General features: G+C 33.7%; 1 protein-coding gene across 9 annotated transcripts in view; it reads right to left on the bottom strand.

The window, feature by feature from the left end:
- The window catches only part of LOC138306902 (choline-phosphate cytidylyltransferase B-like), a 29,702-nt gene extending 9,416 nt beyond the window's left edge, over positions 1-20,286 (bottom strand). The window contains exons 1-3 of one of the 9 annotated variants that reach the window (XM_069247459.1): positions 20,086-20,286; positions 12,208-12,305; positions 9,245-9,286 (exon numbers count right to left, since the gene is read on the bottom strand). In XM_069247459.1, the coding sequence (XP_069103560.1) occupies positions 9,245-9,286; positions 12,208-12,294 (129 nt within the window). In that variant the 5' untranslated portion in view covers positions 12,295-12,305; positions 20,086-20,286. Of the gene's footprint in view, positions 1-2,813; positions 3,035-9,244; positions 9,287-12,207; positions 12,306-12,396; positions 12,541-13,961; positions 14,250-14,946; positions 15,130-20,085 lie in introns of those variants that run through there. The other 8 variants (XM_069247456.1, XM_069247460.1, XM_069247461.1 and 5 more) reach the window with 8 other exon arrangements.
- Between the last annotated feature and the right edge of the window lie 4,911 nt (positions 20,287-25,197).

Genomic DNA, 25,197 nt, shown 5'->3' with positions numbered 1-25,197 from the left:
TGAGACCTCAATTTCAACTGCCTGGGTATAAATAAAGATCAAAACTGGATAGGTTTGCAATAATTTTGTCTTAATGTTAAGCACCTTTTCATTTTTTTTTCAATTTTTTTTTAAATGCCCTTGGCACTTATTGGGTCGATTAAAGTATCAATTGACAGACCTGACTATATCACAACATGACCTTCACCTGTGTCTTAATATAGGGTCACATGTAAACAGGTATATATGTAGAGCCATGGTAATCTTGTCAATATTAAGATAGTGGCTAGGTCATACAAGTGGATAACACATTTATCTATAGTCATAGTACCATCTACGTATAATAGTAAACACAAAAACATTCAAACCTATAAACATATCTGACCTCTGACCTATGTCATACATTTGACCTCTGATCTAGGCAATATTAAATAGGTATACTAGAAAATAACATAACATTCAAACCCATAAACATGATCTGACCTATACCATATATTTGACCTCTGGCTAGGTCATGTTAGTGCTTATCTAGGTAAAATAGTAAATAACAAAACATTCAAACCCGTAGCCATATTTGAATTCTAACCTAGCTAGGTCATACCAATAGTTAGAGTCTTACATAAGTAATAACTAATAAGAAAATAGAAAGTTATCTAAAAATAACCAGGTAAATATAAGTTGACCCCTAAGCTCTACACAATTTTGTTAAAGTTTACTGAAGGCAAATTTTATTAAACACAACCAACAAGGACTTACAGTAAACCCATGATTTTCCTGGACACCAATAGTCTGAAAAAATCACTGAAAACTGGATGGAAATGTCAGAAAAACAGATTTGATCAATTACTTATTAAATGGAATCCAGCAGTCTTAAAAATTTGCAATCAGGATAATTTGGGCTGGGGATGCAAGTAACCAGATTGTCGAAAGTCCACATGTTCTAATTATGAATTCCATCTTTGCATATTACAGAGTTATACCTCCCTTGCAGGTAGGTATCGGTTGTAATGTCAATGTTTTGTGAGCAAAATTCATGTTGCTTTCTCTGAAAGTATGATGTTACACTCCAAACACATGACATCGCAATCAAAATCTACCCACAAGGGCAGATAACTCTGTAATATGTAAATACAGAATAGGGAAGAATCTAACCTAAGGAGAGGACAACTCCATCACCTTCGCTACTATTCATTTGATCACTTAAGCTTGTTATCATAGCTTAAGTGATCTTTAGAGTTGTTTCCCTTGGATTCACTATTTCCTTCTTGGTGAAAGGAGTTGTGAACCTTAATTCCAATTTTATCAAATCTGGTATCTGCTGCAAGAAATTATAATATACAACTGCAATCAAAATTAATATATTTGACTGGCTGTAGGTTTTATCTCCGGGTACTCCTAAACCTGGCATGTCCTTAATTGACTTTTTTTTCCACATTACAAAAACAAACTCAAATTTTGACATTCAGTCTGGGTTTAACAAAAACATGGTGCTTTCAAACTTATTCCTCCTAATAAGGTATAATATACAACAATTAATTTGGGTTTGCGAAGAATACATTTGTAAACTACATCATATTTCAATTTAAGTCCATACTTTTAAGTGCATTTTTTTCATCCCTATTTTGTTTTGACATAATTGGTGACTTTAGTGTTTGCAAAATTAGAACGAAAGAAGTTATTTGAACTACTTTAACTGAGGATGCCAGAAATAGCCTCCCCAGCTGTTTACAGCTTGTCATTATTCCTATACATCTAGCAGGAAGACGTTTAACAATGCTGTAATAATCTATAATATCAATGTAACTTATGCTTGGAATGTCACTGTAGACTGTCACAGTATGTAACAATCCTGTACAACAAACAAGGTGTTCCACACCAAACTAGACCTGTGAGCCTATAGTTTACTTAATATATACTTCGAGTAAGAGTTGAGTTCTTGCTAAAAATGAGTTATGATTTGAGTTATGAGTTATGCTTAAATGAGTTATCCTTCATTTGAAACCATGGCAACCAAATGAGATTATTTTTGAAAATAATTTTTTCTCATCCCTCAAAATTAAACATGCTCACCAATGATCCCTCTATCTGATCATTAATCATTTGGTAACCATGACAAATAAATAAATTTTAAAATTTTGAAAACCCTTACCATAAGTACGTGTATTTGTCAACCTTCAAAATCCAAAATATAGATATAGCAATTTTCAACTAAAACAGATGATTTATAAATTTTGACCAATCAGTAGCCTAGGTCTTTTTGTATGGTAACTGTGATTCAATAAAATTAGATATGTTTAAAATATAGGTTGCCATATGTTACATCAATTGACCAAATTTGAACAAAATAGATCCAAAAACTATAATGAGTGATTGGCAATTTCACAAAACCTGCTGATTTTCATCATACCTTATTTACTGTAACTGTGAAATACATACCAGGTATCTATATATCTAATGCTCTTTATACAAGTACAACAATTCTAGGAATTTTCATAATATGATGTAGTCAGATGTACAACTATATACTAACTTACATTTCAAAATACATAATTATTCGCAAATCATAATACAAGGTATAAATATTACACAAATTTTGAATTTCATTATACAATTTTGAATAACTATTCTGGCAATTTTCACAATAGAATATATATGGCAAATATACCAATTTTTAATTTCATTAAAAAAATGCTGCTTAGTTTTACTATGAAACGTATAAGTATTTTCGATGCCAATTTTTTTGTTTTTATTTCATTATACTAACGATGTATAACTATTCTGCCACAGAATTTATAAACAATAATTTAATTTTTTTATAAACGGATCATACTCACACTGACACCTGGCATTGTGTTGTAACTTTTATTGATGTTCCTTTAAGATTTAACTCCAGAATTAAAATTCACACTTTTTGTACGGACAGCTGTGACCACAATAGTATCGGGTACAGGTGTGTAGATATATAGGTAAGTACGTACAGGTACACAGACTAAAGTCCGCGGCCAATCAAAATCAGTACAACAACCTATAAGTCAGTTATCATGACACATTAAAATTATGTTATTTATAACGTTACGTAACAAACCCTGTGTTTCTTCAGAAACCCATATATCATGTCGGATTAATCATTGCATCATGTTATCTATTATGTAATATACCCTAAGGTGCAAATGTCTTAAAGAAAGTGAGAAAATGAAAGGTAGATTACCGTCTGTAAACTAGCAGAAAGATCAAAGAATTAATATATTTAAGGCATATCTATATCACTAACATTTACAAAATTTTGAAAAACTTTGATCTCAAATATTTTACCCAAGACCTGAAATTTTTACTGAAAGATTTACTGATGCAATTATAAATGAATTATTTTCTAACCTACCCTGGGCAGTCCTAGCTTACTGGAAACATGGATAGTTTTGTGAGTGTTTAATTTGCATGCATAAAACAGTTTATTTTTTATTTTTGTGGTGTTAATATTTTTGCAACAGATACACTTTCACACTTTTAATAAATAAGCTTATACATATACAAAATATTAAGCACGCAAGGAATTTTAGCAATCAAGAGAATGGAATTAGCGAAAATTTCCCCTTCCCATAGATTTCCATGTTTACAATATAAGAAATATGCACCTGCTGTTGTCATGGACTTATTTTATTATACCAAGCTATGATAAAACAATTGTTCAGTAAAACATAGTTATAATGAAAAAGAATACATGGTATAATGTAGAACTTTCATTTGCCATCAAGGTTCGTAAGATGTTGGTAATGAACTTTTCATTTGCCATCAAGGTTTGTAAGATGTTTGTAATTAACTTTTCATTTACCATCAAGGTTTGTAAGATGTTTGTAATAAACTTTCCATTTGCCATCAAGGTTTGTAAGATGTTTGTAATTAACTTTTCATTTGCCATCAAGGTTTGTAAGATGTTTGTAATTAACTTTTCATTTACCATCAAGGTTCGTAAGATGTTGGTAATAAACTTTTCATTTGCCATCAAGGTTTGTAAGATGTTTGTAATTAACTTTTCATTTACAATCAAGGTTTGTAAGATGTTTGTAATATACATATATAACAAACTATGCTTACAACAAAGTAATTCTGATGGTCCCCAGAGTTTCATTGTAACCATGTTTTATTTATATTTCAGAACAAAAAATAGACACCATCTATTTATTTTTTATGACTGGGTGATGCTCTATACATAATTTCTGGCTTTATGTATGTCCATCAAGGATGTTTAAGACAAATCAAAACAGCTACAACAAAACCCTTCTTTGGTTTGATTTGATTATTTAACATCCAATTAACAGCCAGGGTCATATAAGAACATGTCAAGTTTAGATGGTGGAGAATAACCAGAGTTCTCAGAGAAAAATCAGCAACCTAAATGTGAATCAAACCAGATCAATATTAGATCAACAGACAATAGAAGCATTATCATTGCATTAGGGCATAGGTCAGGGCTTTTTCTAACTGCTTTAAGAATGGGGCCTGTGGCTTTGAATTTGGGAAAATGGTGCACCAAAAGTAAGAATGGGGAAAATTATGATATATGAAATAAAGCATAACAAATCAGATTTTTTATTTCCACTGTAGTTGATGTACTTCTCTGAAGCCAATTCACAAATATTTAAAGCCTTTACCAACTAAGTTCATGCAATATTTTTGGATAGTTTTCATGAAACTTTGATTTTGGGAAATTTCAGCTTGAATTGGGAAAATTTTTAGAGGTTTTTCCATGGGGAATGGGGCCGATTTTCAGCCCCTAATCATGCTGAAAAAAAAGCCCTGTAGGTGTATTAAAAATAACAAATTTTCCTGGAACAAACCTTACCCATATATATCACATCTACACATAAACATGAACTCGGGAGTAATGTTTTGCTGATTTTCTGTAAACATTGTAAGCAAAAATAGGTAAGATAGGTAAATTGAAGAGGTTCAAGATACAACGTTTATCAGTTTAAACCTTTGTCAAAGTCCAGTCACCTGAACTCTAGAACATTGATCTCTGTAATCTGAATCTACAGGTCAACAAAATACACAATAACTGAAAAAATTATATAAATTACATTTTTGTTATCATTTCTACATGATACGATGTAGCTGATGGTACTTGATCCTGTCATCAAATTCCATCTCCGCACTTTATAAATATCTACCATGTGACTTCCTTTATGTGCTCCTTTATCAGAAATGTTGGCATAGATTAACTTTATATTCCATAGTTATCAAAAGGAAATTTTACATGATTAGTTAATAATTAACATACAAAATATGTGTACTGTATTCAACTCAATAAGCGCCCTTTGTTTCTACAAGCACCCCCTCCCCCTTTTTGAGGGTTCAATCAAGCTGATTTTCATACTCGTCCGAGATCTTTCCAATGTTAGTCTACATACAAAGTTTCATTAAACTCGGTTTATATTTACTCAAGTTATTGTGTTCACAAGGAAATGTTAACGGACGTCGGACGAGGACAGACAAAAGACTATCGCAATAGGTCACCATGACTTATGGTCAGGTAACCTAACAAGAGATCCCAGAGGTGCTTTTCAAACTTTTTCAAACATACTACATTTGATATTTAAGACAGATCGCCTCATTACTTTCTAAGAAACAGCTGTGAAATCCAAGATGGCGGCCGGTTGGCCATCTTGTTGACCGATCAGTCCCAAAAGGTACTATGCACAACTAGGTCCAAAGGAAAACCTATGCATGGAATTTGAGAGATATCCTTTCAGTAATTTCTGAAAAATAGCGGTAACAATCTTTAACTATCAAAATCCAAGGTGGCTGCCTGGAGGCCATCTTGTTGACTGATCAGTCCCAAAATGCAACATGCACAACAAGGGCCCTAGGGGAACCTATATATGAAATTTGAGAAATATCCCTTACGTACTTTCTGAGAAATAGCATTCTGAAATAGTTAATGGACGGAGGGACGGACCGAAGGACGGAAGGACGGACGGAAGGACGGACTGACGAGAGACCACGGATGAATGGTGATTTGAATAGCCCACCATCTGATGATGGTGGGCTAAAAATTTAGGCTTTCTACAACTCATAAAAAATCCATCATTATTTCAATATCAAGGAATATGCCTAAGAGTTTGGTTTACCATATATATATATATACCAAAGTATATGATTACTCTGAAACAAAAAACAAAATTATTTCAATTTTCGTTCTCCATGCAAGAAAACCCAAAATAACAGATGGGTTTAGCAACAAATGTAAAGCGGGATGGCCATGCACCTGAAAAATACGAGGTACATGTATAAAATACAAAATATAGAAGTTGTGTTTATAGGGTACAGAAAGGGTGCTGATAACTCAAAATTGTGGACTGGTGTACCTGGAGTACCTGCTATCTCTAGATATACATCAGGAAATAAACTGTAACTATGTGCTCGTTACTACTGTAAACCCATTAACCCAATTATATTTGAGTGTGATAAAATTTAGCTTATTAAATACTTTAAAGCAATGTATCAGGTAATTACTTGTGCAGTTCAAATTCGCATATTTAGCAGGCGATTTGAAAATTGAAAATTATTATTTCATAAAGAATGCTTCAAATAAAGTTATACAGCAGCTGTAGAATTAAATCACCAAAAAAGGCCATCAGGTATGAACAAGTGAAATAATTTCAAGTGAAGTTGGTATGAACATTTACATTACTGTGAAATGTGTTAATTGCCAATTGTAACTTTGTATAATATCTACTCAATGAGCTAAGCAAATTTAAAGAAACTGCAGCATTGCAAAAAAACTTTGCATGCACTTATTTCAAAATTTAAAAAAAATTACATTCATGATGAATTGAAATTGAATAGAAATAGAAACAAAATTGATTACAATATACTATTCTGTCATTATATTTGCCTATCTGACTTTACGAATTACACAGTTGTCTGCTCTTGAGTTCGTGTGAAAAATATGAACTTTGGCTAACAAACTCATATAATGCCTAATATTTACATTTTCACTTCGCTCCGCCTCAATGAAACTACTAAACTCCGATCACTTCATTTCCCAATGAAGATGCTTGGTCAGGCGCTGACCTCTGACCGGCGTAAGAATATGTTTTGGCATTGTTTAAATATAAACTTTATTTATTTTACATCAATTGAGAAACAAGTTATACAACTTATGTAAATCACTCTCGATGGCCCGGATGTAAGCGCGCGAGGGGTCTTAGTGTGGGAGGAAACCGGAGTGCCCGGAGAAAACCCACGTGATCGGGCAGGTGACCCCTGACCTTTTCACGTCCGTGCCGGGGATCGAACCCCGGCCGGCTAGGTGAAAGGCGAGTGGCTTAACCACTTCACCACCCGATCACCCGGGCATTGTTTACATTGTGGCCTAGTTTTACGCCACGTCAGTTTTTAATGGACTTTCTGCAATGCGGCCTGTCTTTGTACATTTAGAAACACAGACAGTAATGCTTGATGAAGAGATTTCAGCAATTGTCAGCAATATGAAATTATACATATATTTTACGCGTACTTTGATGAAACGCTGACTAAGGAACAATGCTGAACATACTGAACACAGTGAGGTTCACCACTCATCAGAAGTAGGCATAATGGAACGCAAATAGTTACAATAACGTGTACAATATATGTGAAACGGTGTGTTATGGTTATGGTATGGCTAGTTAGTTGAAGAAGAGAATAAAAAGATGGAAGCTGGCGGCAAACTGTTTTGTCATATCCTCTCAGCCAAGCGAGTAAAACTGAACACTAATTCCCTTCCCCTCGTTGCCCGCTAAAGGTGACATACATGTAAGCTCTTAGAAACAATAGAAAATGAAAATACGCTCAAATAGCAAACAAACTGATTAGGCCTAACGTCCATTATCAACGTAACAATGCCGTTTGTGTCAAAACCCAAGACATTGGAGGGTCGTTGGAAACCGCCAACATTTCAAATTGATGTTTCTCTACTAACTTTATTCAGATTTTAATCCCAAAACTCTAATTGACAGCGAAGTGATCAAATTTGTAGAATAACACCGAAGACTTCCAGTGATCTGCGACTAAATCCCACATTTTACATGCTTTATTTGGACCCTGAATTCATGGTTATTGGACTGCATCGCATACCATAGACACAGGGGTTGGTTTTCACCACATGTTTAGTTAATAAATATTTAAATGTCAGCTACAAATAATAACCAGACAGAAATACAACATTCAGTTACATTTCATAATAATTGCAATCCAGTTTTAAAAGGTTTGATGATGTGTGTTGGAACCGGACCGCTTTTAAAAGGTTTGATGATGTGTGTTGGAACCGGACCGCTGCTAAATCGAGTAACAGGATCACACATTTTCTGCACTGCTAGTACTGTGCAACAATTTAGGTATTTGAAGCGACATAAGAATGTTTTTATGATTAAATTCAAGCTATTGATTCTTTTACAAAAAAACATCTTAACAACGCACAAATATTGAAGCTGTTTTCGGAACTACATTTTGTGCTGTCTTGGTGACGAGAAGAACTGATTGGCGGCTGTTCCATAGCTGTACAAACATGTACGATAACTGGTTCAATGTTGCAAATTTGTATGATAATGTTATACCGAATACATTTAATTTGATTTTTTTCAACGGCAGGAATTTTAAATTGGTTGATGTAAATATAAGGATTTATTATCTTTTTTTTTTGCTTGCATTGACTGATGAAGAAAGTTAATCTCGTGCAAATGTTAAAGAACTGCTTCGCAGTTCACTTCATTTGCATGAGATTAACTTTGTTCATCAGTCAATGCAAGCAACAAAATTGACAATCAATCCTTAATTATAACCCACAAGAGCAGAAAACAAAGCATTATAGGTACATCTATAAATATACACAAGCTAAATAAAATCAGATATTTCATTACTCTACACTCAGTGTAATAAAAGATCTGGTTTTCATTCAATTGACAAACATACAAAACAGATGATTGCAATTTGATAAGACTGAAATGTCATATGTATTAAAAGGTATTTATGTCATTGGCTTTAATACAGAAAAAAACTGTTGTTTCTCACTTAATGACTTTAGAAAAAAAAAAAATTATTCTCATTATTTAATGACTTCAAACAAAGGATAATCAATACATGTTAACAAAAGTGGCTATGTTACTCTACACTACGGAAAGCTGAACGAAAGCTGACCGGATCTACGTCTAACGAGGTTACAGCGATTTCCTGATGTATAAATAGGCCATCTTACCCAACTGAACATGAAAGCATGCAGGTTTACCTGGGGTTGTTTGAATCGAGAGTTCCTTAATCTCCTGAGGGGCTGACGAAACGAGAAACCACGAGCTTTATTATAATTCATACGGACACAGAAACAAATTTTACAGGAGATATTACTGATGTAAAACCAATAACAAAATCACTTGTAAAAATTTCTTTTTATGTTTTTTAAATTTTATGTAAAATTTATTTTGTCTTTGCATATTACAGAGTTGTCTCCCTTGTGTTTAGGTATTGATTGCGGAGTCAATACAGTGAGCAAAAAGTTATGTTACTTTCTCTGAAAAGTATGATGTTACAATCATAAAAATATGAAGAAACAATCAGTACCTACACCCACAAGGGCAGATAACTCTGTAATGTGCAAATACAGTATAGAACAATTTTGATGAATTTTCATACATTAATGAGAGATAACACCATTCCTCACTGATCAAGACAGTTATCTTGCCTGCACTTATTACTGGAAGATCTAAAGCCCAGGAATTGCCATATTTCTTAAAATGTTCATCTTTATAAAATAAACAGGAAACGAGGACAAAATAGAGCCAACGTCTAAAATCCATCTTCCATTTCGTTACTGACAAACAACCAGTATTAACAGAAGTTGACTTTAGAAAAATGTCCATATAGTGTACATTACATCAAAACCCTTCCTTATTATGAGTTTGAACCCCATGCAGGGTAGTCACCCATCACTATGACTACAGGTTCTCCTCCTTCATTTCAATATTCTAGCATACCTTAAAGGGTCATCAACAAGGCAGGCTGAATCAAAAACAGTTACGGTAAATGACCTCGACCTTTTGACATGAAATATTGCAGTCCATGAAAACAACTCTGAAGTTATAAAGACCAAGTCAAACAAATGGCATGGAGAGGGGGAAAATACTGTGATCACAACCAACGGATGCATACAAGTGAAAAAGAACAAAGAAATCACATTGATCACACAATATATCACATCTTGTCTTTAAACAATGGAAGGGGAGACAAATCATGCATTCAAAGCACTACAGTAACTAGGAACAATTTATGTAACTCGAGGTCATGGGAGGATTTCTATCAAAGACATATACCATACACATGTACACATGTGACAAAGACACATATATATGTACACATGTGACAAAGACATACATACATGTACACATGTGACAAAGACACACAAACATGTACACATGTGACAAAGACACACATACATGTATACATGTGACAAAGACACACATACATGTACACATGCGACAAAGACACATATATATGTACACATGTGTTAAAGACACATATATATGTACACATGTGACAATGACACATATATATGTACACATGTGACAAAGACACATATATATGTACACATGTGACAAAGACACATACATATGTACACATGTGACAAAAACACACATACATGTACACATGTGACAAAGACACACATACATATGTACACATGTGACAGACACACATTCATGTACACATGTAACAAAGACACACTGACAAGTATAGGAGTATACAAATATTCATATAGAACAATGTTGTTTGAAATAATTAAGCATGGCACACAGGGTCATAGAAAGTTATTTTCAAAACAAAGGTTCATTATGCACATGTATGCGTTACAAGCCACATATTCTCATACAAATTATGCACAACAAATAACGTGCATGTTAATCATGAAGACAATTAACAGCTCTTTATAATTGTTCCATCAGCTGTCTTACGTACTTGAATTTTTTGTAAAGTTAGTATCTTATGTTACTATTTAACTTGTTATTATTTTTTTATGTACAGAAAATGTTCAATTAGCAATTGTTTAATAGCTATTTCTATTTATTGTTTATATTGTGACTGTGAATCTATACCTCAAAAGTTATATTTAGATAGTTAATGTCAGGTGTTTTATGATGGCTGGTCTTCCTAAGGTAGCTGAGAAACAGGCCGGTCTGAACAGATGTGGTGTCTACTCTAATTGCTTTGGATGAAATGGGGTATAACCACTGGCTATTCCAGGGAGACATGGCCAGAAAATAATCATTTCATTTTTCATTGATACATAATTACCCCTTACAATCAAGGGTAGTATTCAATTGTACCAGGGTCAATTAACAGGACAAGTCGCTGGATCTGTAGAGTCTAGCTAGTGTTTGGATATCCTGGATTCAATCTCAGTTTGACCAATTCATTTTCTCCTCAGTATTGGCTTAGAATCCTAAAGGAATTAGCTCCAAAGTTAAACTGTATAACATGAAATATTCATTGTTTAGAAACTTCTACGAATGATGTGAAACAACCAATATAAAAACAATAAAAGCTGTTTTAATTAATACGTTATTGGATTCACTGTTTTAGCAACTTCTACACATGAAATACTTTTTAAAACCTTTTAACCACCAAAGTAAGTACCCACGAACACTTAATGTTACATACAAGTAGTACCAAAGGTGGTGGTATAGGGTCTCGAGTGTTAAGAATGAAGACGTTGAGAAAAGATGGAGGAGTGCATCGGGACTGCACTGGGTTAATGTATTGGTGATCAGGAGGTCAATCAGTAGAGCTTATCTGGCTACTGGCAGAGGTTGTCGGTTCAATCTCCGTCTGGATGCTACATTTCACCTTTCACTGTTCCCTGATATGTAATGATTACTTCATCATCTAACAATTCCGAGGGAATTTCCCTATCAGTTCAAAACAGTGTACAAATAACCCAGTCACTTCAGCCTGATCTATAATGTCACATGTGTATCATGGTCTTCTAAAGATGCACAACAGTACAGAAATTCCTAGCATATTCTAGGCGATTTAAGTCTATTATGTAAGTAACATGAGTCGATGACAAAGCTTAAGTCTAGCCATTGTCACATACAGTTTAAGTCTATGATTTAAAGTAAACAAACAGAACAAAATCACTCAAGCGTGAAGAATAAACAATAATATTCACAGAAACTGCTATATAAAAAGAAAGTTATTTACCGGTCTCCGTAGAGATTCACCATTGATAATCGGGGAGGTGGATGCTGTGTCCCCATTTCTTGTTCTCTTACGACTGCCCGATGCCATCTTGGTGCCACCTGTAATAAAGTAGGAAAAAAGAATGAATATTTTTCAAATCTTCAACAAAATAAAGTTGGCTGTTACACATGTGTTAGTCAATATAACCACCTGCCAACAATTGATCTCCTAAAAATCGAGCCCATCTGTTTCCAGACCAAAATAGGTAGCTGTTCTTAATCCTTTTTAGACGGCTAATTACGATTTCTGGAAAGAGAGATTACTGAAAGACATTAGTGTTTTTCTGTTAAGCTCTTAAATTATGGGATCATATGAACTGAACAGAAGCGAGATAACTTATCAAAAGTACTCAGAGTTAAGAAATATTTCCAAGATTTTCATTAAATATTTAAATACTGTAAACCAAGTGATATATGAGTGTGATTATATTTTGTGTAGTTCACAGGCGAGTAGATATCATGAGAATAAATAATCATGAAAACAGGCCAGGTATATATATATACATGTAGGTATCTAGTAGAACCTAATGACTCTGCATTGCGAAATTAAATCACCGCCGAAAAGTAACGAGGCAAGAAAACACAAAATTTGATTACCACAAAAATAAGTTAGATTACAGTATGATTAAATTACAAACTAAGATCTATTTTTCCATTGTCTAATATCATATTAAAGCTTGTCCTAAGACCATTTTTGATATGTATACACTAAATAGTATACCTGTACACGTGGATAAATTTGATGCAATATATGTCCAACAGAATATTAGCATAATAATTTCTAAAAATCTACGTATAAACACTCCAGTTCTGTAATTAATATCATGTATACAACATCTGTTGTGTATAATTCATAAAGAATGTCAATAATTATTATAAGTACAACAGGATGACACTGTATTGTGACATAAAGTAGGGTATTTAACTAAAGCCTGTAATTAACACACAATATGTACATGTTTATTTTCTTATCAATTTCTATTACCTGATTATGCCTGTTGCCATGGGTACTGATATATATCATTTTTGAAAAATTATTTATGTGTGGCCAGGGCAAAAACTTTTGAAACTTGAAACAAGCTTTTGACATTTGAAGTAAAACAATTTCCAATTTCCAAATGTATACTTGTTAGTAAATAAATATCTGTTTTGCTCTGTTTAAATCGCATATACAGAGTTTTTTTTTTGTTTTTTTTTTAAATTTTGTTAGACAATCATTAGAATCTCCTCTTCGGGTAGAGATTTCTCTGTCCTACACTCAAGGTAGGGAACTATCCTTCTCCCATACTTCACATGGATATCCCATGGTTGCTAGGGAAAAGATATCTCTATCTTACACAGGGGGTGTAAGACAGCTCACACGCGCTAGTCAATAACATGACGTCATCGATACATGCGTCGTAACTGCAGCGCGCATTGTAGATGACGTCATCAATTTTGACGACGTTTCTGTAATAATGGCGCGATGAAAAAGCAAGAAACTAAGTGAAATTTCATCATTTTTTTCTGCTAAGTATGGGAGAAAAAGAATCAAACATGGGTCTGTGAAGTGGACAGGGATATCTCAACCCTCATGAAAGTTTTTGGCCGGCAACCCTCGGCGAGCCTCGGGTTGACGTGCCAAAATCTTTCACTCGGGTCGAGATATCCTTGTCCCCTTCACAGACCAATGTAAGATTCTATTATTCCTTTTATATACTCTTTCTGAATACCTACCTGGTATGATAAAACCTGGCTTAGCGACCACCTCTGTATAACAACCACCTGCTTAATAAGACATCTTTTCTTGGGGCCCTGACTGGATCATTTGAAGCCACTTGGTTATAAAGATGATTTTTCTGTGTAATATCAGTGATATCAATATAGGCTTGACTGCTCTACAAGATGTTGTACCATGGAAACTATGTTCCAGTTAGTTGAGCCATGTGCTATCAAGGACAAATGCATCAATTTAAAGTTCCTGTTGTTTCAAATGTCTAATGAGCTTTACGCTATGGTGAATATCAAAAGGATTTCCTGATGTCAGATGCATGTATGTGCAGATGGGTATGTGTACCAGTGACAAAAGTGTGTACCAGAGTATTTTAGACTGAAAATACATGTGCGATATATACATGTATGTGTGCTGTACTGAAAATCAACTTATTTTTGTGTGCGATTAAATTTCGCTTATTCCATGGGCGACAAATTGTGAAAAAGTTGCTATGCCGATATAACAAGACATTAACGTTAAGCTGGTTTACAGTATGTGTGTCTGATGTATGTGTGTGTAATGAGTATGTTTGTTTGTTTGTTTGTTTGTTTGATTAATTGAATAAACATTCTATTAACAGTCAGGGTAATCCCATGCATGTGATATGCTGCATGTGTCAAGTGAGTGGAGTTTTCAGAACACTGAAGATGCGTCTGTGTTACGAGTATGTTTGTTTTGGTATAGGGAGGAAACATTTGTATGTCGATTGTGCATTTTATTGATGTGTATATTTAGTGCTCTAAATGATGCCAGCTTTGTGCTGAAGCAAGAGTTTGAATCCTGAAATAAGGCTCAACATAAATGTGTTTATCAATTCAGTCGCCGTTTATACCAGAATTTGGTTGATTGGTGTACAGGTCTAACCAATAATCAGCTAGGTGACCGTAACATGACCTAGCATTTATAAACAGGTAAATCTGAAAGTCAAGGTCAAGGTTCAACTCTTACCTGTGTTGGGCTTTCTTCTAGATTTTGATGACATTGTCCAAATCTTAATGCAACTGGTATCTTTTCATCAATTATACCAGACTCACTAAACGTCTTAAATAAAAAAGTTATCCTGTAACTATTTTCTACAAAATTTTCCTGTTGGAAGTCAACACGGTGTCACACCTACAGTGTTTATATAGCTATCTGTCTGAGGTCAGCTTATCTGAACACATGACTTGTTAACTTTAACGGACACTAACTTCTAACAGGAGTGACATTCAAACACCTATATATAAGATATATACACAATTTCTGCTGTTTTTCATTCATTTTTGGTGACATTCAAACCCCTATATATATATATGTCAGCTTATCTGAACACATGACTTGTTAAACTATAACGGACACTAACTTGTAACAGGAGTGACATTCAAACCCCTAAATAAGTTATCTAAAAAATTCATGCTGTTTTTCAGGTTTTTTTTCTTTCTTTCTATAACAATACAAGGTATCGACTATGGTAACATAAGGTAAGGAGTGACATGCAAACTCTGATAATTATAAGTTGTATACAAAATTTCTGATATTTTTCCTTTATTTTTTGTTTCTTTCTGTTGCAATATAAGGTATCATGAATTATGTAAGGAAGCATTCAGGATTAATTACAATTGATACCTTAAGTGGAAATATTCAACAAAATTTGTGAAGCGTTCACAAACATTCACTATTTGTAACAGAATAAGATCATAACTTGTGGTAAATAAGATGTTTCGCTGTTTTATTCCTATTTTCTTCCTATGGCAGTACACTGTATAATAAATTGTAAACTGTATAATGTAAGTTGAATTCAATGTACAGTATACGGAAGCATTCATAGTACATAGTACACAATTTATAACTCCAGTAGAAATTGATTAAAATTGTATGTTAAGTATATTTGGTAGCATGAGGAAATATCATACGGAAAATGTCATATGAGGAAATATAAGCATACGGAATATGATATGATTACAATGTAAACTACAACTATAAGCAGCTTTAACCAATACCACCTGTCTCCCCACCCATCAGGTACACACTTGTAGTTTATGTTGTGTACAAATCTGATGGGTTACATCAGTATTTAAGTATATCATTACAAACATTTCTGATAATTTTTGTATTTGTACTTGGGATTTCTTTATTTGCTGCTGTAATTCCTTGTAATTGAAGAATCACCAGTCGTCAGTTAAACTATCAGACTACAACACTAATCCAATAATATTAGATCTCGATATTGAGAAACTTCTGAGACACGACGTAATGATCAAAAGTGTCTCGTCGTGCTATACCTCTAACATTGTTGGAGTAACTACAACACATGACTTTGTAACTCCAGTTTATGTCAAATGTAATAGTTAACTGTTATGAGTTTTATGGATTTAAATGATTAGTTTGGTTTATTTTATTTCAAGTCCTTTTAAGATCCAGGATAATTTTTAAGATTTGCATGAAAGCCAGAGTACCAGGAAAAAAGACATTAACCTACAATTCATACCTGGCGACTGCCAAAAGTGGATTTAGAAATCACACCCTAGAGTGCTAGTGGTAATATTTGATGTCTTATAAACAGGCAAGCAGGGTTATAAAAGGATGGTGTCAGGTTTGAGAGGTGGAAGAAAGCCTGAGTACCTAGAGAAAAACCCAACGACCTACAGTCCGTGCCAATGGCAACTACCCCACATGGTATTCAATCTCATGACCCAGAGCTGAGGTAGAGGGCTTGTGTTGATATTTGTTGTGGTAATATGTCTGGTGATTTTAACTACTGGGCATGGATGGAAAGTGGTAGGTTTCGAAATGTGGCACTACCAATAGAATCTGTACAGTTTGCAATACCAATGATATAGAAGATGAGTTTCATTTCATCCTTAAATGTCCTTTTTATACCCAACTACGAGTTAGATATCTGAAACCTTATTATTTTTATCATCAAAGTGTGTTCAAACTTGTTCAATTACTCAGTGTCAATAATATTTAAGATTTAAATAATCTCGGAAAATTCTTAAAACTTGCATTCCAGAAAAAATGTTCTCAGCCTCTTATACACCGTAACTGTATATATAGTATCTGATGTATAATGTGTGCTAATGTTTGTGTTTAATTGTATACAATCACTCTCCTGTACATGTTTAAGTTATTTGATATGTATTAAAATTGTACTTTGTATCTTATAAGCTGCAATTTAAGGCTTACGGAAATAAACAAATTGAATTCAATTGCATGGCAGCCCTATAGCTACTGTCAATGTGAATCTGTAAAGCCTGTTTATGATGATGTCGATATGACCGTATTCACTGATTAAAGGCTGATGACCCGTCAACCATTGCAGCGATCTTTGTACATTGATTATTAGGGGATACAGCGGTGTATATATCTCTTTATCCCTCGGCCACTTAACCTGCATCCAAAGTCCACAGTTTATATATATATATATATTCCTTCTTAACCGGTTATTTCTTATAGAGTCACACGCATTATCTAACTATTGGAACATTCAACAATAGTCGACAGAACTGAGCAAAAGTGGCATCTTAAATTCTATAGACTAGTAATAATCCCAGGAAATCCTGATTCAAGTCCTCAACATCATTAAAATATTGAGGATTTCTCCTAAATGTCAGGAAATCAAAAATTAAAATCATTACAACCTACACTTTATTGAGATTTAGACTTTACAGAGATTTTGACATGTTTCAAAGTTTCTAAAATGGATATACACAGGTATACACAGACTCCTATGGGATATATATTCCAGTTAATCCTCTTATCATTCGAAGTGTCCAGAATGCCATCACCAAATTGTCAAATCTTAAGGCTTTCATAAAACCCTAAAGAACAATTATCATCACCAAAGGATCACCATACAGAAGTCCCTCAAAGAGACAGAAAAAAAACCTAAAAAATGTTTTCATGTCATTAGGTATCCATACACATGTTTCTAAAGGATCAACTTAAATAATCTGATGTTTTTTGGTTTTTTTTTTACAAATATCCAAACAGTAATTACAAATATCCAAATGGCCATCACAAATCCTAATAGGGTTTCGGAAACCCAAACCCTGCAGGCAGAGCATCGGAAATTCTGAATTGTACCTGCTTATATCGCTTCCCCCATTGCATGATTGGATAAAGCAACAAAATCTGAGATATTATGCTATTCTTTCTGAAATATATTCTCCTTCCAAATGCATCCATTGACGCCGCTTCAATTTTGGTTTAAGGTGGAGCATTTGTCTCATGAAGAAGTCTGCTGGTTCTTTTCCTGGCTAGGACATGTACACTAGTCTATGAAAGTGCTAGACTTTTGATCCTGCTAACATATGTACACTAGTCTATGAAAGTGCTAGACTTTTGATCCTGCTAACATTCATCAGTATAAAAGGAGTAGGATGACTTCTACTAGTTGCTATTATAATGTGATTGGCTGGGGTGTACATGTATTAAAATATTTTCTGAAATCTACAAATACACTATTGTACTGTATACTCTCTGGTCAGCCATCAATATATACATTTAATCATTTATTATACATGTTGATAGTCCTGTAGGGATTGGATTCTAACAAATTAAGCCACGTGCACTTTGGCTGTTCAGTTATTAATAAATTGGGCAAGTAACTTATCAACTACTCCCAAGTGATCTCCCTTGTTCTCTAATGAATTTATATATTAGATTTTCCCAACTCTATCAGAGAACTAAGGACTTCATTGATATACTGTGGTACTCAGCTTTCTGATTCAGTCAATGCCTATGAGTACATGTGCTGTACTTTGTCTTAAATGTATATGTTATTTTATTTCTTGATCTCACATTTTAACTGAAACCCTTTTATTGCCTGCTGGTAAATGTTCTGATGTGTGAGTTATGTCAAGGATTTATAAGTGAGAAGGATTCGTGTCTGTCTCTTTACACTACTAAACACCACGCGAGACGCTTATGAATCGGGAATAAAAACCGTTTTTCTCAACAAATACTTGTCTTATCGAGTCAAACGAAACGCCAATGTAAAGTAAATTAAATTTCACAACGTTTATAACTTGCTTTAAAGACGGAAGATTTAGAAGAAATGTCTTAAACTATCGTTAAAAAAATACGACCGCTCATGAAATGGCAGCACGCTTCAGAAAGTAAGACGGTAACCCTCGCACCCCCATGCTACATCAAAGGCTGCGGCGGCGGATATCAAAGGAAATCAGTCGTCGCCCAACGTCACGGTCAGTGCACAAACACAAAAGCGCCTGCGCTGTCTTTGCCCAAAACTCAGTGTGACTTATCCTTCTCATATACGTCCTTGGTTATGTTAAACAAATTTGATATTCTGAAATTTATACAACTGTTTAGGATCTATATGATGAAACAATATTCTGATATCTACCGGATATATAATATTAATATATGAAATTTTAGCCTAAAAATACAACATACTGAATTTAATAAATAAAGCTGCCAACCTTTTTTTATTAATAAAATACTACGGTATTGAAATTTAAACTGAATGTATACCTGCAGCTAATTTTCATAAAAACAAGTTTGACTACTGTAAGAATTGCATGCCATCCTATCACAGGTGCTTGAATTCTGACTTTAAAATTATTTCTTGATATAGTAATAACATGCATCATATTACTAAAGTTCTTTTTTTAGATTTTAATATTTAAATGAGATTTTTTTATCACATTAAAAAATTCAAGCATCCTGTCATCATATATTTATAAAAAAAAATCATCTTTCATAGTAATTAACTAAATTCAGAAAACAAAACAATGCAAACGTAATTCATTGTCAGAATAGCATGTTGCCTGTCTTAGCACATGTGCAGTCTCATCTGCACTGGCTGGCGGAGGCCGAAAATCAATAGAAGTACACATTTCACAGCATGGCCTTTATCAGGATTATATATTGACATTTGACAAAATAAATTGAACAGAATATCACCACCATGTACAAATTATCGAAGACATTTCTTTATTAAATATTTGCATAAAAATCTTAAGTATTCAAACATAATTTAATTAATGTGTCATTTACATGTGATATTGATCACGCAGCAATATCTGACGAAATTGTGATCCAGATGTCAATACACGTGTGTGAATGGTGGTGTGATGGACTTACCGGTGTCAACACTAAACTGAATTAATGGTTTCAACGGGAAGATCTCGATGGATTCTTATCTACATCGTCTGCTTTCCGTTATCGGTGAAAGGTCGATGTTTTCTCCGTGCTACAGAAATCTATTTATGACTACTGACTGCTGCTCACAGTGTTTTCATTAGCCAAGTACACGTCAATGTTGAGGTATATTAGTGGACAAAAAATGGGATAAAACAGAGAGCCCAAAACAGTGACGTAGGCATTATATGGGTCCCTCCCGGTCAGCTAGACTCTTGTCTATTTATACTCTCAATCACTCAGACACTTGATTATGCCTGGCGGAATGGTAATGTGCTTAAAATATTGAAACTGTACCAGAATGTTTCGACGCACTACACCTTCATAATTTTTACTATTATCACGTCACTTGTTTAGAAGTCGATCTGGCTGTTATAGCTGTATATATAATACTAAGGCGTAACTGTTATGGGGCATATTATGTCCAAGAATCATAAATAATCGAAAATATAATATATATTCAGGGGTATATTTTTATATATTTATAAATTATTGACAGAATATCAAGCTCCTTTGGTCCAGTATAACAGTAACAGTAACAAACAGTCTGTTTTACAGGACGTTTTATGTCTGATATAACAGGAACAGTATGTATAATACATGATCTGTTCTAAGGGACGTTTTATGTCTCGGTATAACAGGAACAGTATCATATACAATCTGTTCTATGGAACGTTTTATGTCTTGATATAACAGGAACAGTAAGTATAAAACATGATCTGTTCTATGGGACATTTTATGTCCAATATAACAGGAACAGTATATGTATAATATAAGATCTGTTCTATGGGACGTTTTATGTCTGATATAACAGGAACAGTATATGTATAATATAAGATCTGTTCTATGGGACGTTTTATGTCTGATAAAACAGGAACAGTATGTAAAATACAAAATCTGTTCTATGGGATGTTTTATGTCTGATAAAACAGGAACACTATTTATAATACATGATCTGTTCTATGGGACGTTTTATGTCAGATATAACAGGAACAGTATGTATAATACACAATCTGTTCTATGGGACATTTTATGTCAAATATAACAGGATCAGTATGTATAATACAAAATATATTCACAGGAACAGTATGTAAAATACATGATCTGTTCTATGGGACATTTTTATGTCCAATATAACAGGAACAGTATGTATAATACACAATCTGTTCTATTGGACGTTTTATGTCAGATATATCAGGAACAGTATGTATAATACATTATCTGTTCTATGGGACATTTTATGTCTGATATAACAGGAACAGTATGTATAATACACTGTCTGTTCTATGGGACATTTTATGTCCAATATAACAGGAACAGTATGTATAATACACAATCTGTTCAATGGGACGTTTTATGTCAGATATAACAGGAACAGTATGTATAATACATGATCTGTTCTATGGGACATTTTATGTCTGATATAACAGGAACAGAATGTATAATACACAATCTGTTCTATGGGACATAGACATCCTGTTATATCTGACATAAAACCGTCCATTGAACAGGATACAGTTGTATGTATAATACACAATCTGTTCAATGGGACGTTTTATGTCAGATATAACAGGAACAATATTAAAAAACATGATCTGTTCTATGGGACATTTTATGTCCAATATAACAGGAACAGTATGTATAATACATGATCTGTTCTATGGGACATTTTATGTCCAATATAACAGGAACAGTAGGTATCATACATTATCTGTTCTATGGGACGTTTTATGTCAGATATTACAGGAACTGTATGTATAATACATGATCTGTTCTATGGGACATTTTATGTCCAATATAACAGGAACATATCTGTATAATACACTGTCTGTTCTATGGGACATTTTATGTCCGATATAACAGGAACATATCTGTATAATACACTGTCGTGTTCTATGGGACATTTTATGTCCGATATAACAGGAACATATCTGTATAATTCACTGTCTGTTCTATGGGACATTTTATGTCCGATATAACAGGAACATATCTGTATTATATACACTGTCTGTTCTATGGGACATTTTATGTCCAAAATAACAGGAACATATGTGTATAATACACTGTTCTATGGGACATTTTGTTCTGTGTGGCACCTTAGTGTGGCACAGTCCTGTCTATGTGGTAGTGTGGCACCCAGTGTGGCACCAGTGGCTAGTGTGACACCCAGTCCTGTGGCTAGTGTGGCACACAATCCTGTGGCTAGTGTGGCACCCAGTCCTTTGGCTAGTGTGGCACCCAGTCCCGTGGCTAGTGTGGCACATAGTCCTGTGGCTGTTCTATGGGACATTTTATGTCCGATATAACAGGAACATATCTGTATAATACACTGTCTGTTCTATGGGACATTTTATGTCCGATATAACAGGAACATATCTGTATAATACACTGTCTGTTCTATGGGACATTTTATGTCCGATATAACAGGAACATATCTGTATAATATACTGTCTGTTCTATGGGACATTTTATGTCCAAAATAACAGGAACATATGTGTATAATACACTGTTATATGGGACATTTTGTTCTACAGGATGTTCTGAACATATGTGTTTCATATATCAAAAACCATTATGTATTTATATGCCTCTCAACTGATGAAGCCCGGGCAATTAAAGAATGGTTAAATCAAAAGGGCAGAAACTCAATTGGCACTTATTTCATACTTTTTATCAATTTTGAATTATGATATTTAACAAAAATAAGAAAGAAAAAACAATATAGACACTGTGAAAGTAACAATAGTCATAAAAGTTGTATCAATTAAATCATAAATGGAAGAATTTAAAAAGTGCCAATTGAGTCTTGAGGAAAATCATAAAATTGCAGACGTTTGTAATAAATATAAACAACTAGTAATATCTGTGAAACTTAATCAATAGGGTTCTCTTTGTCAGCTAGATATGTATAATATATAGTCTGTTCTACGGGACATTGAATATCCGACATAACAGGAACATATGTGTATAATACACTGTCTATTCTATGGGACGTTTTATGTTCGATATAACAGGAACAAAATCGAAGATGATTCATGACTTTTTATATTACATGTTATTTTACAGGTCAAAGCGGAATCGAAAGCGAAACGATTATCCCGTCAATGGGAGTTGCTGTGCAAAAGGGTATATGTATATTTTTTTTTATATTTCTTTCATTTTTTTCATTTTTTCCAATAAAACATGTGCTTTTTGCTTAATAAAAATCTCACCCATGGCCATTAGTTCTAACTGTACACTGCTACCAAAATTAGTTAATGGAACCCAGACAAACATACTGAAACTTAAGTAATATCTTATAGATTTACATCTTTCAATTTCTGAATTGTTTGATTATCTTCCTGATGTCTCATAATCTTGTCTGCTTAGAGTTGTGTTCACCTTTGTTTTATAATGATGAGGTTGGAGGTAATTTAACAAATCTTACATTGTTTGAACAAAATAACATAATAAGTTGCATGAAATTTACCCCTTTTACACCAAATTTTGCTAAAGATGATTAATGAGATACAAATAATGTGAGGCAATGTAATATGGTGGTTTTTATATCTTGAAAGAGAGTATTTGATTTAGTGACATTTCATTCAAATATATAGGCATTTGGGACATTTCATGTCCTATATAACAGGAACAGATAATATTATTGCAATCGCCTTTTGTCTGTCGTCGATCGTCGTGTGACGTCCGGTAACATTTCCTTGTGAACGTGATAACTTGAGTAAATATTAACCTAGCTTAATGAAACTTTGTATGTAGACTAACATTGGAAATATCTCGGACGAGTTTGGAAATCAGCATAGTTCGACAGTAATTAACGGAGTTATGGCCCTTTGCACTAGTAATTATTATTGGGTGAACACAATAACTTTAGTAAATATATACTTCCAAACACTAGTCCTCCAGAGGGCTAAATATAAACTGAGCTTAATGAAACTTTGTATGTAGACTAACATTGGATAGATCTTGGACAAGATCGAAAATCAGCTTAATCCAATGATAATTTACGGAGTTATCGCCCTTTGCACTAATAATTACTATTGGACCTTGTGAATACAATAACTTGAATAAATATGCACTCAGCTTCATGAAACTTTGTATTCAGACTAAAATTGGAAAGATCTCGGACAAGTTTGAAAATCGACCTGATTAGTTTGTTACTTACGGAGTTATTGACCTTTGCAACTATAATTATTTTATCTTGTGAACACAATAACTTGAGTGAATGTGATCCAAGCTTAATGAAACTTTGCATATTGACTATATAGGTAACATTGGAAATATCTTGAACAAGATTGAAAATAAGCTTGATTTGACTCTAACTTATTTACGGAGTTATTACCCTTTGCAATAATAATTATTTAACATGGTGAACACAATATTGTGAGTACATATGCACCAAGCTTGATGAAACTTTGTATGTAGACCTATTAGATGTATGTTCCTATTTTGTGAACAAAAGACATCACTTGGCTAGTAAATGACATAACTAATTTGTATCAAATATCAGGTGACCGTTAAGGATCCTGTTTGATATTTTACTTCATAACATAAAATGAAAGATCTATAGAGTTATTTACAAAATATGTAAATTGTGTGTCATAATGAAGGTTTTTCTATATTTTTATATAGGCACAGCAGTGGTGCAATGACTCAGGAAATGCCACTCCAAGTATGGCCATGATGTACTTGGGTAAAAATGGCCAAATTGACTTCTTTGGTAAGACATTTTCACCTGGTCCAAAGACTTTTGGTGGGGATGACCTCACAAGGGCATAAAAGGCAAGGCCAAAAGTGTGAATTTATAAGCATTTTTATAGCATTTCTATTGCATAATTATATTGGTAGCATCGTTATATATATGGTGGAGATACAAAATTGAATCTTCCTTCCAATGGAGCCTGATTGGTAACACAAAGGGGTTAATTTGACTGTTTTCAAATAAACAACTTCTCTGAAAGTAATCTTATAAATTTTTGTGGTAATAAATAACTAATTGAAATAAAACCAGTTGAGAGATACAGGCCCTCTGGGCCCCTTGTGTACTTATAAACATTT

Source organism: Argopecten irradians, chromosome 14, assembly GCF_041381155.1.
Source record: "Argopecten irradians isolate NY chromosome 14, Ai_NY, whole genome shotgun sequence".
Lineage (NCBI taxonomy): Eukaryota > Metazoa > Mollusca > Bivalvia > Pectinida > Pectinidae > Argopecten > Argopecten irradians.
The sequence above is the reverse complement of the archived record's forward strand: the minus strand, read 5'-3'. Positions and strand labels throughout refer to the sequence as shown.